The following is a 16,105-nucleotide window of genomic DNA, read 5'->3' on the forward strand; positions in this document are numbered from 1 at the left end:
ACAGCAGCAGCCCATGCCCCGCTTTCCTGTCCAGGACCTGGGGACCCAGGTCCCAGCCAGGGGTCTGCCCAGGAGCCTGGGGGCAAGGGCTGGGCCCCTCCAAGATGGAACAGGCCCCAGGAGGCTGAGATTTTGCCAAAGCCGAGGGCCAGGAGCCCACTGCGCTCAGGAACCACGCACACAGTCCAGGACAAAGCTCTTTATTCTCAGCCCAGGGCTTCCCGGGGCACTGAGGTGGGGATGCCAGGTGGTGGCGCGGGGCTGCTACAGCTCCTCCTTGGGCTCCATGGTGGAGTTGGCTGGCGTCTCCTGGAAAGGACCCCAGGCCCTGCTAGAAGCTGTGCCCTCAGCCCACCGTCCAGGGGACTTGCCCTGAGACCCGGGACCGTGGGACAGAGATACCCACCGACAAGGGGGCCGCCGGCTCCTCCGGGGGCTCCTCCATGGGCTCCTCTGCAGGCAGCTCACCCCCACTGTCCAGGAACCTGGAGAAGCTCTCCAGGTCCCTGGAGCTCTTGTATTCGATCACCTGAGGGGCAGGAGTCTCTGGACGCCTGAGCTAGGCCTCAGGCCCTCAGCCCCGCCCCGCCCCGGGCCCTGCCTCTCAAGGCCACCTCTCCGCCTGGTTCCCCGCAGCCATAGCTTGGGGCACAAGCGCAACCCAAGGAAGATGGACTCCCAGCCCCTCACCTTCCGACCAGGCCCTGCAGGGAAGTACTTGAGGGTGGGGAAGCCGTGCACGACGAAGGCCAGCTCGTTGGCTGTGGCATCCAGCTCCGCAATGATGATGTCCTTGTGGTCTTTGTACTTCTCTGCCAGTGTCTGCCAGGTGGGGGCCATCTCCTTGCAGTGGGTGCACCATGGGGCATCTAGGATAGGGGGCATCAGCACGGCCAAGCCCCCCCCTACCTACCTGCCCACTGTCTACCACTCTGAACTCACAGAACTTGACAAACACGTTCTTGGTTTCATCAAAAGCCACCTGCTCGAAATTCTTGCCCACGAGGGTCTTGACCGGCCTCTGGTCCCAGTCGGGGGGCACCTCTTGGCTTAGGCGGTAGGGCTGGGGGAAGCAGCCCAGTGCTTCACTGTGGCATCTCTCCTGACAGCTGCTGTCCCCACCCCTACCCGCATCCCCCGGGTGGATGTCTCAGCAGACCTGGATCTTGCCACTGAGCACTGCATGGCAGAAGGTGGTGACAGAGGCTGCAGTAAACGGCTCCCCAGCCGCAGGTGAGAACTTCTTGGTGGTCTCCATGTTGATGAAGCGCAGGGTGGGGGCCTCCTCAGCTTTGAGGCCAAAGTACTGCAGCACATGGTCATTGCCAGCAGCCACATCCACCACCACGAACAGTACCTGCCAACAGGGAGTCCGAGCTTGGCACCCCACCACCTCACCCCTCCACCCCCCAAGCCAACCAGTACCTGCCCCCTGAATGGGGGTGCCGCCTCCCCAAAGCCTGCCAGCAGCTCCCTGTGTGAGGACAGCGTCTGATTGATGAACAGCAGCAGGTGGTTGAGGATCTTGGCAGCGAAGATCTTAGGGGACGTCTGCGGGGCAGGCCAAACTCGTGGGGACCGGCTCCAGGGCCTCCCCCCACCCACCTCCTCCGCCTGCACCTGCAGCCCAGCTCACCTGGCTGTTGAACTCTGTAACCAGGTGCATGCTGTGCACAAGGAGGAACTGCGACAGATCGCCCTGGTCCAGACCCAGCTCCTGGTCCACCGGGAAGTCTGCCCGCCCCTCATCAAACTGGACAACAACGGGGTCGTCAGGAGCCATAGCCCTGACCCCAGCACCCCCCCAGCCCTGGCTCACCTTCTTGAAGAGGACAATGGTGTCCTTGGTGAGGCCAAACTTCTGAAAGAGCTTTAATCGGTCAGTGAGGCCAAAGGTCATGTCCAGGGCATCCCGGGCCAGGGCCAGGAAGGTGGCCACGTCTTCGTCCTGCAGGTCCTAAAGGAGCCTGAGCCTGTGAGACCAGCTGGCACCATAGGCCCTGCCCCCATGGCCTGGCGCCCCTCTTCCAGCTCACCTGGAAGAAGCCAATGACCACCACTTCCTGGGCATCTATCAGTGCTTGGGCGCCCTCCTCGTCCTCCAGCCGCGTGGCGCTGGACCCCACCCGCCGCCTCAGCCACTCAGCAATGCCCTCTGCCTCCTGGGGGCCTGCAGAGAGTCCCCTCAGCCTGGGCCCAGCCCCCGCCCCCACTCCCCAGTGCCTCCTGCCCCCTCCGCACCAGTGTATTCCTCTGGGTGTGCGCGGTTCCCGTCTTGAAAGAACTTGAGCGTGGGGTACTCCGTCACAGCGAACTCCTCTGTGAGCTCCGGTTCCACAGGCCCCTCCACCTTGGCCAGCCTGGCTTTGGCCGACTCTGCTGCCAGCAGGGCTGCCGCCTTGCTGTATTCTGGGGCCAGCGCCTTACAGTGCCCACACCACGGGGCATCTGGGGGACAGAGCCATGAGTGCCCCTGGCCTCCACGGCCTCAGCCACAGTCCCTCCTTGCACCCGGCCAGAGCTGGCAGATCTCGGGGGGTCAACAGGGAGCGAGCACGTCCCGTGCACACCTCCCTCCACAGGGCCCGCCCGAGCCTCAGCCATACTGAGCTCAAGCACCAGAGAGCAGACCCTCAGGACCCCAGCTTGGGGTGCAGCCTCCAGCACTGTCCTGGAAGAGCCCGGCTGCTGCCCCCGGAGTCTGGGCACTCCAGCCATACCCGGCTTCCCATTGACACCTCCCAGCTAGGAATGGCTTTCACATGTGCAGAAGGTCGCAAAAAAAATGACAGGAGAATTTGCAAGACCTGAGTGCTGTCTGGTCCTTTACAGAGAATCTGCCAGACAGTGGTCTTGGGTCTCCCTGCCCCTGTGCTTTCCCCAGAACCCCAGGAGCACAGTGGGGGCTGAGGGCCCACTGGGGAAGCCCCCTCACGGGCATAGGATCCCACATGCCCAGGGTGGGAGATTGAAACCCCTGGGTGGCCCCTGTGGGCCCCCCAGCCCCTCTGGCCCCATGCACTCACAGAACTCCACCAGCAGGGCAGGGTGCTCCTGCAGGGCCAGGCCTAGTGTGTGCTGGCTCAGCACCAAGATCCCATCCTCCTCCGGGACCTGCTCAGGGGGCTCCTCCAAGGGACCCCCAGGCCCCGACCCCTGGCCCCATGGGCCCAAGGCCCCGAGCACCAGCAGCACCAGCACAGGTAGGAGCTGGCCGTACATGGCGGTGCCAGGCCCATGGGGTGGGGCAGATAAGGGGGCCGGGGGCCAAGCAGCAGCAGCCACGTGGCATCCAGGCCTTGTCCCAGAGATAAGGCCACAAGCCTCCCCCAACCCCAGGGGAGGGGAGGCAGACAGAGGCAACACCGAGGGCACAGAGACAGGGTGACATTTAATAGGACTGCTCAGGGCACAGAGCTGGCCTGGGAGTGAGCAACCAGGCCAGGGCAGAGGATCTGGGGGTCTGGTCACCGAGGGGCTAGGGGAAACAAGGACCACAGGTGGGAAAACAGCCCTGAGGTGGGGATGCTCAGCCCTTCCAGCCCTGGCAGACGTGGAGGCCCCACTCCCAGGACAGGTGGTCCGTCCTGTCGTCGTCCGTGAAGAAGGATGTGACCACATAGGCTCCACGCACCAACGGTCCCCGTGGCGCCTCCTCCACCGGAGTCACGAACTCGTACTCGCGGGCGCTTGGGCCGTAACTGCCCACCATATACACGGCCTTATCCACTGGGGGGGGCAAGGACGTGAGAACTGCCCTCTGCCCGCCCCGCCTTGCCCCCCCGCAGGACCCGCCCCATGCAGCTCACCGCGCAGGCCCTGGCGGTAAGTGTGATGCAGGCACTTGAGGCCACTGACGATCTCCTTGTTGACCTGCGGGACAGGGCGTGTTAGGGGCTCCCTCTGAGGAGCTGGGCCTGTGCCAGCCGGCACTCCCACCACAGCTGCCCTCACCTTGAAGGTGATCTTCACTTTGTAATCAACGCCCTCCTTCAGGATGAACACCTGGTGTTTCAGCGCAGCCAGCTCCCCTGTTAGGCAGAGTGCAGCTCGGGACGGAACCCCTGAGGTGGCTGAGACCGCCCAGGAGCCCCCATGGGGGACAATGGGCCCGAGGCCTCGGGATTGGGTACAGGGGTCCTGAGAGGTCTGTGGCGATGAGCCCAGGACTCTACCCCAAAGCTCTGTGGTCTGCAGAGAGGAGTCGTGAGGTCCCTCCCTGGGGCTCAGGGCTGCGCCTGGTGTCCAGGGGGTTACCTGTGAGGTCCATGGTGATGGGGCCTGGAGCCTGCTCAGACAGCAGTGTCAGGCTGGTCACCTGCACGTTGGGCAGGCTGGGGTCTGAGGAGAGACCGGAAGTCCACAGGGTGCTCCCGTCCTGCCCCTGCTCCCAGCCCGGGGCCTGAGCATACCCGCGGCGGGCGGCCCGGGCCCCAGCAAAGCCCGCTTGTACTTGGCCAGGCTCTCGTCGTCTGGGTCCAGCTGCCGGATCTCCCGGAGGCTCTTCCTCCCCGGGGCCCGGTACTCCGGCACGGCCTCGTCCAGCGCCTCATCCGGCGGCAGCTGCCTCCCCTCCTTGTCGGTCAGGAGGACTAGAGGTCCGGAAGGTGCATGAGCAGCCACCCCAGCTGACCCTGGCTTTCACTTGTCAAACTGCAGCCCCATCTGGCCAGCTGGGCGTCCTACTGCCCAAAGGGACTCAGGAGGAAGCAGTGGGGGCCCAGGGAGAGGGGGCTGGGAGGACACACAGCAGCACCCGTCCCAACCCCTGTGGGAGAGGCCCTGGGGATGGAGAAGGCTCCCCCGTGACATCCTGAAGGCACCGGCTGCCTTCTGGCCCAGCCATCCAGCCATCCAGGGCCCCTCCCTGATGCCGAAGGGAAGGAAGGGGAGACCCTTATGTGGGGGACACGGACTGGCGGCCAGCACGGTAGTCCCGCTTCCCAGGTCGTCCCTAGAGTAGAGGGTCTGCCCCATGAGTCTGGGACCCCAGGCTTTGGGGCCTCTTCCCATGTTTCCACGATGCCTTGGGGTCCTCACCATCGGGTTCTGGGACTTGGGCAGGCCTTCCAGTCCTGGGGCTGGGCGGTGTTTGCCTCTACGTCCCTCCCCTTACCGTCGGAGGCCACCTCCCGGGTCCCTCCCCGTGGTGCCTTGGGACACGGGCGGCGACCCAGCCTTAGGGATGCTGCGGGCCTGAAGGGATGCCCCCGCCCCGCCCCGGCCAGCGGGGATCTCGGGGACAGGTTCCAGGGAAGAGGGTCCTCCTGCCACCCTGGCTTCACAAACAGACCCGCCCACCCCCTGCCCCTCTCCCCGTGAGCGCCTAGCCTGGACGAAGCACCAACACCCACACCACACGCAAGCCCCGCCAGGGCCCAGACGGGGGATCGCGACATGCGGTCCCCACGCGCGCCCCAAAGTTTCCGCGGGGGAGGGGCTGAGACCCTTCCCGAGCCCCCGCCCACGTGGCCGCCCTGGCCCCGGCCTGGCCGCTCACCTCGGGCGCACAGCGCCAGCCGGAGCAGCTCCAGCAACTGCGCCCCCAGCTCGCACGCGTCCAGGCCCAGCATGGTGGCCGCGGCCCGGCCCCACCGCGGAGCCGCCGAGGAGCCGCGCCTGCCCCGCCGCCGCCCGGCTCGGCGCTCAGCCCCGGCGCGACTGCAGTGAGCTCATCCTGGCCGGGAGCGCCCCCCGCGCCCAGCGCCGCGCCCGCGCCGCGCGCCCCCAGCCGCTCCGCGGACCCCGCGCAGCCCCGCAGAGACGTGCGTGTCGTCCCCGTCGCGCGCCGTCCCTGCCGCCGCCCCCCCGCGCACCGGCTCAGGCATTCAGAGCCGCCCCACCCCTACGGCGCCGGCGCGGGCGGGAAGCCCTCTGGGCGCGGCGGGTGGGGCTGGGGGCGCCTCGGGGAGCAGGTGCGTCTCCTCACGTCCCAAGGCTCTCATTACCTGCCGGCAGTGCAGGCCGCACCTGGGGCCTCACTGGCCCCCACCCCCGTTGCCCTTCCCTCCCCCTGCTCCCCACCTCCCCGGAGCTTATGCCTGGGCAGAGGGGCACGGACTGCAGGGTCTGCCCAGCCTTGGGAGCTGGGGGGCTGTGCCTGTGTGCCCTGTCTGGAGCCGGGCCCCCCAGAGGTTAAGTCCTCGGCACAGAGCGACCAGTGCCCACCCGCACGGTGCAGTGCAGTCCTGACACACACATTGCTCAAGTGCTTATTGCCTGAGCTCGCGTGAGGTGGCAGGGGTCCGTGTAGGCTCTGGGGAGAAAGACAGTTTTGAAAGCCCCTGTCCAAGAGGAGAGGACAACACAGGTCCCCAACAGATGCCTGAGGGAAGCACAGAAGGGGCTCCCGATCCTAAGCACACCTTGGCGTGGGTAGAGGGTGTCCCGCCAGGGCAGGGAACTGGGGTGAGTGGGCCTCAGGCTGGGAACGACCTAGCCACGGAATAGCAGCCTGGTGTCCCTTCTTACTATGGTCCCTCTGCTCCCGTCCCCATTTCTGAGAATACCCGCGGATCACACCCACCCTTGCCCAAACGAGCCCCTATCTGAGCAGGAGGCCAGCAGGCCAGGGGCCCCAGGGGGCACTGGAGCTTGAGTGGGGGTTGTTGCCTGGGTGCCCACCTGCCCACAGTCTTTCCAAGGCAGTGTCCCCTAGCTGGAGCCCATGCCCTTCTAGGGCCCATTCTCCTGCCCCTTCCCTGGGTCGGGCAGTTGGTCAGAGAAGCCAGTCGTCCCCAGCCTGGGGACAGCTGTGGTTCCTGGTGGCCTCCAGCTTCTGTGGATGCCCCTCCATCCAGAGAGGACCCCGCCTGTGTGGGCAGAGCTCATTGGGCCCTAAGGGGGATGGTCCAGTTCCCCACTAGTCCCCTTGCCTCTGCTCATCCTAGACCCCTGGCCCTGGCAGCAATGGAAACGGGCTCGGATGACTGCTGGCCAAAGGCCATCCCCCCATCCTGCCCCGCCCCCAGCACTCCCTAGAGGACGGGGACTCTACCTCCAAACAGCAGAAATAGATCTGTTTGCAACTCTTAAAAATGGTCCAGCACGGGGGTGGGGGGTGGAGAAAGGTGCCTGGGGTGAGGGTGACAAGCTGGAGAAGGGAAAGGGCCAGGCCTGGGCGATGAGGGGAGGTGTTGGTATCCCCCCTTGGGGATAAAGGCCCTCCCCCACAGTCTGGAGGGGTGGGCTGGGGTCACTGCCCGTTCTCCAGCTGGCCCCATTAAGCCCTCCGTGCAGCTGCGGGAAGGTGAGCTGCCTGCCCCCTTCCCCCACGCCTTGCAGGACCCCCACCCAGCACACCTGTGCAGCCAGGCAGTGTCACCAACCTGGTGGCACCACACCCGTGTCATATGTGGTTGTCACACAATTGCAGTGACACATTCCTAGGGTGGTCAGGCCCCACCACATCCTGAGGGCGCCACATGTTGGCACTGGGGTAAGGACACCAGCCCACCTGCCCCACAAATCCCGTCTCCTGGAGACCCACCCCCTCAGGGAGCCCCCCACCTGGTCCCAGCTGAGCCCCACACCCTCCGGACCAAAGGCCCCTCTCTCAACCCCCAGCCCCAGGCCGGCATCCCCGGGTCCCCCTCTGCCCCCTTGCCCCCCGCCGCCCATCCCCCGCCCCGCAAGCACGGGCCTCAGCTCCTCGAGCAGGCGGAGCGGGCAGCCGGGGCGGGGCGGCAGCTCGGACACCACCCGGCGGGCCTCGCGTACCCTGGCAGCTGGCCCCACGGCCCCCGGCGGGCGCCCCCGCACGCAGATGCCGCAGCTAGGCAAGGTGGGTGCCGGGTGGGGTCCGAAGCCGGGAGGGGCAGCGGAGGAGCGGGCCGGGTGCGCGCGGTACGCGCGGGCCTGGGGTGAGGGCGCTGCTGAAGGGACTGGGTGGCGGCGGCGGCCAGGCAGCCGGGGGGTCTCCCCTCGCCCAGGCCCCGCCCCACCCCGCTGCGGCCTGAGCCCCGCAGTCCGCGCGCGTTACTCCTCTGGGCGCACTGACCCGGGGAGTCGGAATCCGGGGACCAGGCCACTCGGCCTGCGCAGCCCCTCAAGGCCCCGCTCCCCGCCACATGGAGCGGCTGACCGTGAGCCTGCAGGACCCAGACCGGGGCGCGCGGATGCGGGGCCAGCGCCTGCTCGTCGCCGCCGCTCCCCGCGCCGTGGCAGGCGAGGTGCCGCCGGCGGGCGGGGGCGGGCGGCCTGCCTTGGACCCGCCACCCGAATCTCTGCTATGCAGGCAGCGCCCTCCTGGAGTGGCTGGCCCAGAAGCACTGCATCGCAGAGGAGGGTCAGGGGGTCAGCCCGCAGCCCCGAGTTGCTGAGGAGTGAGGGCCGGGCGGTGTGCTGGGGAGGGCAGCGCGCCCAGGGAGGACCCAGCTGGTTTCTCCCGGGCTGAGAACTTGCCTGGCGCTGCAGAGGCTCCGCACCTGGGCGCCCTCCTGCTGCGGCACGGCTGCCTGCACCCGCTGCGGGAGCACCGCAGCCTCGGGCTCCGGCCAGATGATTCGCCCTGCAGGTTCCAGGTGAGGCTCAGCAGGGAACGCATGGGAACCCGGGAGGCTGGGTTCCAGGTGGAGAGAACCGTTGGTGGTCAGTGAGCCTCAGGGCCATGGGTAAACGGGCAGAAGGGGCCTCAGACCCCCCCAGCACTGTCCCTTCCCAAGGGAGTGAGAGGGTGGGGTCGACTCCTGGGGTGAGCGGGGAAGGTCCAGAACGTCCCACACACCCCTGTCTCTGCGCTGCACCAGACACCGTACTTCTGGACCAGCACCCTGTGGCCAGCTCCCGAGCTGGACTTTGGTGAGTGAGGAGGGATGGCCATCCTGGGGCAGGGGGAGCGGTGGGGTGGCTCCTCTGAGGCCTGTCCCCTGTCCTTCCAGCCATCTACCTGGCCAAAAAGAACACCCAAAAGAAGGGGGCCCTGGCCGGCCATGAGAGGGTGGGACCCGCTCCCAGGCTGAGTCCGGCCAGAGGAGCCCCGGGGCCTCATACTGCCCTGGATACACAGCCCAGGCCCCAGTTCCACACTCTGTGCGTCCCGGTGGGGAGGTGGGGGTCCAGCCCCAGAGCTGGGCAGGGTGGGAGAGACCTCGACACCCCCAGGAGCAGTATGACCAACCGCACAGGAAGACCCATACGCATGGGACCTGGTAGTGATGCAGGCCGGAGAGCAGCTGCTTGAGATGCAGCCACGCAGGCACAGGGAGCCTTGGGACTGGAGGCAGCAGAGCCCAGGGGGGCAGGGGAGGGGCATGGCCCCGCAGTGTCCCCCAACTCTGCCTGCCCCCCATGGCAGCTAAGCAGCGCAGGAAAGGGGACAGACTTGTCATCACATGCCAGGAGCAGACCTACTGGCTGGTCAATAGGCCCCTGGCAAGCACCTTACGTGGGGAGGGCGGTTTCTTGGGCAGCAGCAGGGTCTTGCTGGGAGGCCATGTGCTCTCAGGATGTGCGCTTCAAGCCCTTGGGAAGGACACTCCTTTTGGGGTCCCAGCTAGTGACAGGAGAGTCTGGTTCTGTGGTCATCAGAATCGAGGTGGCATGAGGCCAGGCTGGAGGTCACCCCCCACCTGCAGACCAGAGGACAAGCCAGCTTCTCTCTGGGCCTAAGGGAGAAGCAAATGGGGGGTGCTAAAAGCCCTTGGGGGGAGACAAAGTGGGCGCCAGGCATCTGCAGCAAGAGAGACTGAGGTCACAGGTAAGAGCTTCTGGGGTGCTGGCCTGGAGTCAGACCTTCTCCAGGACCATCCATGGTCCTGGTGGGTGGTTTGGGGTGACCCTGGTATGTGGGGCTGAGCAGGGAACAGGTGTCCATCCCAGCTCCATGCATGAAGGTCCTGTGGGGAAAACCCATAAAACAGCAAGGGGAACCCACAGGCCTGTCACCTCACCAAGGGGTCATCTCTGGGAAACCTCTGCTGACCTTCCCCCTGAGGGCTGGGGCCTGGACAGGGGAGGGAGGTGGAAGGGCCACGGCCCGGAGGTGTCCGGGGCTGAGGCAGGGCCCAGGGCCAGCAGGCCTACAGTGGGCTGGGGGTCCACGTGAAGCACATCTGGAGAGCTGGCGGGGGGCAGACCCGCGTGTGTGCTGAGGGCAGGGTGGCAGGTGTGATGGGGTCGTGCCTTGAGGATGGTCAGGAGTCGGGTCTGAGCAGTGAGTGCACAGAGGTGAACTTGGCTGAGACAAGGGCAGATGGGGAGGTTTGGGGAGAAAGGTTAAGGATTTCACTTTAATGGCAAAGGCATGGATCGAGCTCAGAAGAGCCCTCAGCTGGTGAGGCAACAGAGGCCGGCAGGGTGGAGGGGACTCCTGCTCAGGGATCCACACTAAGGGTGATGCGAGGGCACAGAGCTTCAGTGTATGGGGGCTCTGGGGTGGCACTGTGGCTGGGGCATGGTGTCTCAGCAGTCTACCTGAGCTGCCCCCACCTCAGCTCATCTCCCCTTGCAGCCAGGAGTCCCCAGCACGCTGGAGCAGGGCCCGGAGCGGAGCTCCTGCACTGTGCAGTGGGTGCAGATGGTGAGGATGCCCCCCACAACTGTAGGCACTCCCGGGGCTGCCCACCCATCTGCCTGTCCAAGTGGCCCCCGCTGACTCTTGTCTCTCTCACCTCCCACCTGCCACCTGGGTGCTGTGCCTGGGGCGGGTGGGGGGCTCTTCCTGAGTCTGGGCAGCATCAGGGTCCAACAGGGCTGGGGAGGGATGAGCAGCCCCGGTGGCCTCCGGGAGCCGAGGGGGCGGCTGCAGAGCAGACCCGTCTAAACCCAAAAGCCGACCCAAAACAGAGCAGATGTGCTGAACCCTGAGTTCGTGATCGCAGGTTTAAAATTCCCCCATTACAAAGTTGATCCAAGAGCTGGGACCAAAGTGGACATCCCCAGGCATCCTGAGGGTCTGCCTGACCCTCCTGGGCTGCCCCTGAGGGGTCAGTGGTCCTGCAGTGTCCCCGACCCTGCGCCCCGTGAGGCCTCAGCAGGCGGGTTCTGGGCAACCTATGGGAGCCTATGGTGGCATTTCCACATCTACATTGTTTTAAAAAGTGATATATTTGGAAATATGGAGTAATGACAATAAGGGAACTTCAAGGCAACTCTGAGAACCTGAGGGCTCCATGGAACATTTTGGAAGCCTCTAGACCAGAGTCCCCAGAAGCTTCCTGGAAAGTTAGGCCCCTCCAAGAGAGGAGACGGGTCTGAGGGGTGGGACAGGGGGTGTGAGCCCAGGGCGGGGTGTCGGCCGAGTGGGGACCTCTCCCTGACTGAGTCTACCCGTCCCATCCAGACCGAGGACTTGGACTTCTGCGAGCGGAAAGTAGGTGCTGGGGTGGGTGGAGGTGGGTCTCATTTCCTAGATCGACTGCTGCAGAAAGGCGCTGGGCAGGAGGCTGGTGAAGTCCTCCACCTGCCTGGAGGCGTGAGCAGGGGTGGGGTGGGGGCTGGAGACCCCGGTGCAGAGCCCAGACCCTGCCTCAAGGGCTTGTTACCACAGCCCCTCCCTGCACTGGCCCTGGCACTATGCCCCGCCCCCAGGTGCCTGAGGTTCAGTGGTCAGCATGGGCCGCATGACCCCATCGTGTCAGGGTGCCTGCCCAGCAACCCTTGGGTCACAGACAATGTCCCCTTCTGGGCCATGGGTGCATGCACACAGATGAGCCTGGGCGGGCCAGGAGCTGCAGGCGCGTTCCACATCCTCCCCACCTGCCTACATGTTCCCGGGGCTGCGGACTGACCCGCCCACACCCCTAGTGTGGCTGTGCTCACAAAGGTCCGCGTGGAGCTACAGGCCTTCAGCTTCTGGGAGCTCCTGGAAGACCCCATGGGACGAGCCCACTTCACGGACTTTCCCCAGAAAGAGTTCAGTGGTGAGAAGCCCCACCCCCCACTCGAGTCCCCAGGGAGGGAGGCTGCAGGCCAGGACCCCCAGGTCTCCACTACCCTGGCTGCCACGTGGGGGATGCATGACCTGGCGTGCGGACCCGCAGCTGAGAACCTCAGCTTCTGGGAGGCATGTGAGGAGCTGTGCTGTGGAGAGCAGGCCCAGGTGGCCGCCCTGGGGGATGCCGCGTACCAGTGAGTGCCCTGAGCTGGGTGCTGGCCGCCACGGGCAGGGTGCGGAGCCTAGACCCACCCGGGGCCGTGCCCTGTCCCCTCCATGCACAGGCAGTTCCTGGTGCCTGGTGCTGCCCGCTGGGTCAACATCAACAGCCAGACGATGGAGCGGACCCTGCAGGGGCTTTGAGGCCCCACTGCTACATGCTGGGTGACGCCCAGGTGCACGTCTACACGCTCATGAAGAAGGTGGCCCCCCTACCCTCTGGAGGGCGGGGTCACGTGGCCACAGGCTGCAAGCCCCCTCCTGTGGGGCCAGCGCCCGCCTGCTGCTCCTGCCCTGCCTTGATTCTCTCCTTTACAGACAAGCAAACGGGCTCAGCAGGGTGAAAGGCTTGCTCAGGTCCCACGCTTAGTGAGGGCCAGCCAAGCCACAATTCTAGAAAGCATTTTAATGTGGACAATTTCAAATATAAACAAAAGTGGGGCAAGATGACAAATTCCCATGTGCCTACTGCCTGGCTTTGAGGACGGACAGCCCTGGGCCTGTCCCGACCCTGATCTGTGCCTGCCCACGGCCCTCCCCCCCACGACTTAACAGCTACTGTCAGCTGAAACATCTCTGGATGTTTGGGGAAGTTCCTCTCGGGGACACAGACCACCTCCTCCCCTTTCACCATGACCCACTGGCCAGCATCACACACTGAACAGGGTTTACTCAGCGTCCTCGGCTACAGGCGGGTCCACCCTTCCCCACGGGCCTCTCTGTGTTAGTTTCCTGTTTTTGCTGTAAAAACACCACAGAGCTGGTGGCTTACAGCAACGCAGACTTGCTGTCTGGAGAGTTCACAGCTCTGTAGGTCAGCTGAGGGTCTGCTGGGCACAGTCAAGTGCAGGCAGGGCCGGCTCCTTGGGGACCAGGGGAGAGTCCATTTCCCGGCCTTCCCCGGCCTGGAGAGGCACCTGCGTTCCTCGGCCCGTGGCTCGTTCCTCTAGCAGCCTTGCCGCGTCTTCCAGCCTCTCTCCGACCCTCCCGCCTCCCTCCTGGACTCTCCTAGAGCCCACGTGGATGACCCAGCGTGCCTCCGCATCCTGGGAGCGGGAAATCAAATGCATCTGCCACGTCCCTTTGCCTCGTGAGGGGACACAGTCCCAGGTTCCCAGAATTAGGGTGTAGACATCTCCAGAGGGGGCTTTTATTCCATATAGCACAGCCTATAAATATTATTGTATTTTCTTTTTGATTAACTTGAATTTCAATCCAAACATTAGGCTTGGTTGTGAGTCTCTTAAATTCCCTTTTAAAGTATAGGTTTCTTCTCTGCATCTTTTCTTTTTTATTTTGCTTTAAAGGAACTTTGTCCTTTCACTGCAGAGCTTCCCACAATCTGGAGTTCGCTAACTGCCCTCTTGTGGCATCTCTGTCCCCGTGTTTCTATAAATTGGTAGTTACATTTAAGGTGTGATCAGATTCATCTTCAATTTTGTCATTCGTTTGGGGATTTGTCACATTTACTTCGGGGACCATGCTTGGTGTGGTCCTCAGCAGGAGGCCCGGGGGCCCGGCTGCCTCTCATCTTGTGCCGCCGGCGGCCAGGGACGACCCTTGCCCAGATCCCGGGCTTCGTGAGGACGTGCAGCCTGGCGATGCTCTAATCCCATCCCTGCCTGTTTACAAGCTGGACGGCTTCCGTGAGGCGCTGCCCCTTGTCTGCTCTTTGCTGGCCTGGTGGCACTGATCTCTCAGGAAAGGCAGAATCAGGGCTTGGCTCCTTTTATTTTAAACTTTTCAACATAAAGAGGTGGACCCCTAGTGTCTGCCACGGAGGTCAGTGAGATGGGATGTTTTTAATACCATTGTAAATCCACGTTTTCACCAGATTAGGTGGGTTTCGGGTCCCTTGGATCCCTTCTCCTGTGGTGTTCAGAGGTCCCCATCTCTGGTCGGCTGACTCTCGGGCCACTTGCTGTGTCCCCCAGTGCACAGTGGCCCCCTTGCTTCCGGGCGTGATGGCTTGTCCCAGGTGCATCTGCCCCTGGAGCCCTCCATTTTGATGGAAAGGGCAGCTGCCCTTTTTCAGGGGTGGTGTTTAGGAACTTGTGCTGTACCCCAACGTGTTCCTTGTGACTGGAGTGGGCTTGGGTCCAGGGCTTTCAGTGGACAGAATTAGGATACTTGTTAAAGTCGGGAGAGTAAATGCAAACACACCAGGAGTCACACCGACACGTCCAGCCCAGCGTCAGGGCTTCAGGCTCCTGGTGCCTCTTTCATCGCCCCCACTGGGGGCCTTGGTTGTCAGCAGTGCTGATACGATTCCACATTTGCTTGTTCTCCGTTCATGCTGTCATCTCACCTGAGCCACACACCATCCCTGGAAACGGTTTCCTTTATTCTCTTTTGGGCGTTTGTGTATTTCCCCTTGGGGACGTCCCCTCATACAGCCCCATCACGTGTGGTCAGGGCGGTGTTGCCCACTGGACACCCAGTTTTATTTACCCCACTTTACTTTCAACGTTCGGGGACTGCTTATTATCTTATAATTACCTGAAATGTCTACACAGGTTAACAATCCAGCCCACAAAGCCAGGTGCCTGCAAATGAGTCTAGTTGGTTCGGCAGACCCTCTACTTTATTCCCTTCCTTCCACTTAAGTTAATTTAAAATTCGTATTTATTTTTTCTTTTAAAATAAGCAATTAGACCAAGAGATTCCTCTCCTCTTTACTGAATACCATACAGTCTTTCTTGACCTTGTTTTTTACCTAGCTGCTTGCCCTCACCCTATGGGTCCCCAGAGAACCGGGGGTCTCCTGCTGGAGGCGCCGAGGTCCCCTGCTCTGTGCGTGGACATGAGCTCCTACCCGTTTTCTGCTGGATGTGGCCCAGGTCTCTCTCAGTCTGTCTGACTTGGTGTCGGGGGACCACCATCAGCACCATCCGCTGGGGCCCTGGGGCCGGGAGGAGGCCCTGGTATTGCCAAGGTGCCCCATGGGGGGCGCTGGCTGGACGCTATCCCTTGCAGGACTCATACCCACGGTTCCTGAAGTCTGATGTGTACAAAGGCCTGCTGGCGGAGGCTGTGGTACCCCCTGAGACAAGGAGACGGTGAGCCAGGCCGAGCTCTGCACCCCATGGCCGGGGTTGGGACTAGGACCCTCGCGGCTGCCCTGCTCGGGCCCCTTCTCACCTGCAGGGTGTTCCCACTTGTACGGGAGCCGAGGCATTGGAGCACCAGCCATGCTTTCCCTCTTGCCTCCCGGGGGCCCGCAGCCCCTGCCGGTGGCCCTGGGGGGGCCCTAGGTGGGCCTGAGCTGGGAGAGGTGGTGGGCATCCTGCCAGCTGCTCAGGCCCCCTGCGTGGGTGTCCCCTCAGCCCAGAGGGCCTGGCCTTGCCATCCTCTCCCGGGCCTCCTTTCCCTTGCCAGCCCTCCCAGCCCCTCCCACCAGGGACGGGTCCAGGCGCTGACTCCCCAGCAGGGTGAGGGTGGCGGGGCTCGGGTCACCTGGGGAGAGGCCCCGCGGTCCTCCCAGCATCCTGTGGTCGCGATTCAGCCTGGGAGCCCACTCATCTCCAGAACCATTAACTGGAGCAAGACACAGGTGGCATCTGTCATGTGGGGAGGAAGTGCAGGCCTCTGCGTGGGCTCACTGGCTACCCTGCGCCCGCACTGTGGGGCTTGCAGAGTGACGCTGCTGGGCGGAACCCAGCCTCCCGGGGGCCCAGAGCCAGCCCCAGGTTCACCCCGCCGGCTGGACGTCCCGGACGCCATCCTGCAGGCCCGTGGCTGCCCTCCTCCATGCTGTGGGTTCTTCACCAGGGCTGTACACAGAGGCGCCACCATCCTCACCCCCGTCCACGCCCCAGCTCATGGCAGGGCTTTGCCAGGGCACCTGTGGGGAAGGGGGTGGTGACCCCATTCATCCTCCTGAGAGGGTCCCACCCTCCCCCAGACTCGGGGGGGAGGCACAGCTGCTCCTTTGAGGGCACAACTCTACTGGCCCACCCCTCCTGCTCTCACCCACTCCTGGCACGGAAATTAAAGACCCTGCTGTGGTCC

General features: G+C 64.1%; 3 protein-coding genes across 4 annotated transcripts; 1 reads left to right on the forward strand and 2 right to left on the reverse strand.

The window, feature by feature from the left end:
- Positions 1-184: 184 nt before the first annotated feature.
- PDIA2 (protein disulfide isomerase family A member 2) lies at positions 185-3,342 on the reverse strand. 2 transcript variants are annotated; one of them, XM_036915995.2, is made up of 11 exons: positions 3,027-3,342; positions 2,242-2,448; positions 2,037-2,170; positions 1,820-1,957; positions 1,637-1,753; positions 1,426-1,551; positions 1,160-1,357; positions 943-1,063; positions 691-869; positions 407-529; positions 185-306 (listed from the first exon to the last, which is right to left on the reverse strand). In XM_036915995.2, exons 1-11 carry the CDS (start codon positions 3,220-3,222, stop codon positions 265-267), a joined length of 1,581 nt encoding a protein of 526 aa, XP_036771890.2. In that variant the 5' UTR covers positions 3,223-3,342; the 3' UTR covers positions 185-264. The 2 variants fall into 2 exon arrangements, with proteins under 2 accessions (XP_036771890.2, XP_036771889.2); XM_036915994.2 differs by having other exon boundaries at positions 185-309.
- Positions 3,343-3,372: 30 nt separating this feature from the next.
- Positions 3,373-5,797, reverse strand: ARHGDIG (Rho GDP dissociation inhibitor gamma). Its single transcript, XM_036915996.2, has 6 exons — positions 5,501-5,797; positions 4,413-4,592; positions 4,258-4,341; positions 3,955-4,031; positions 3,810-3,873; positions 3,373-3,729 (listed from the first exon to the last, which is right to left on the reverse strand). The coding sequence occupies exons 1-6, from the start codon at positions 5,571-5,573 to the stop codon at positions 3,530-3,532; spliced, it is 678 nt and encodes a 225-aa protein (XP_036771891.1). The 5' UTR covers positions 5,574-5,797; the 3' UTR covers positions 3,373-3,529.
- Positions 5,798-7,806: 2,009 nt separating this feature from the next.
- Positions 7,807-16,084, forward strand: RGS11 (regulator of G protein signaling 11). Its single transcript, XM_057487735.1, is given in 18 exon segments — positions 7,807-8,166; positions 8,237-8,287; positions 8,416-8,522; positions 8,748-8,799; positions 8,880-8,938; positions 9,103-9,130; positions 9,133-9,175; positions 9,288-9,372; positions 10,451-10,501; positions 11,264-11,311; positions 11,352-11,413; positions 11,530-11,637; positions 11,740-11,861; positions 11,982-12,069; positions 12,160-12,233; positions 12,236-12,297; positions 15,071-15,153; positions 15,731-16,084. Coding segments are annotated over 18 exon segments (1,449 nt in total). The 5' UTR covers positions 7,807-8,069; the 3' UTR covers positions 15,960-16,084.
- Positions 16,085-16,105: the final 21 nt, after the last annotated feature.

This window comes from Manis pentadactyla, chromosome 10 (assembly GCF_030020395.1).
Source record: "Manis pentadactyla isolate mManPen7 chromosome 10, mManPen7.hap1, whole genome shotgun sequence".
Taxonomy (NCBI): Eukaryota; Metazoa; Chordata; class Mammalia; order Pholidota; family Manidae; genus Manis; species Manis pentadactyla.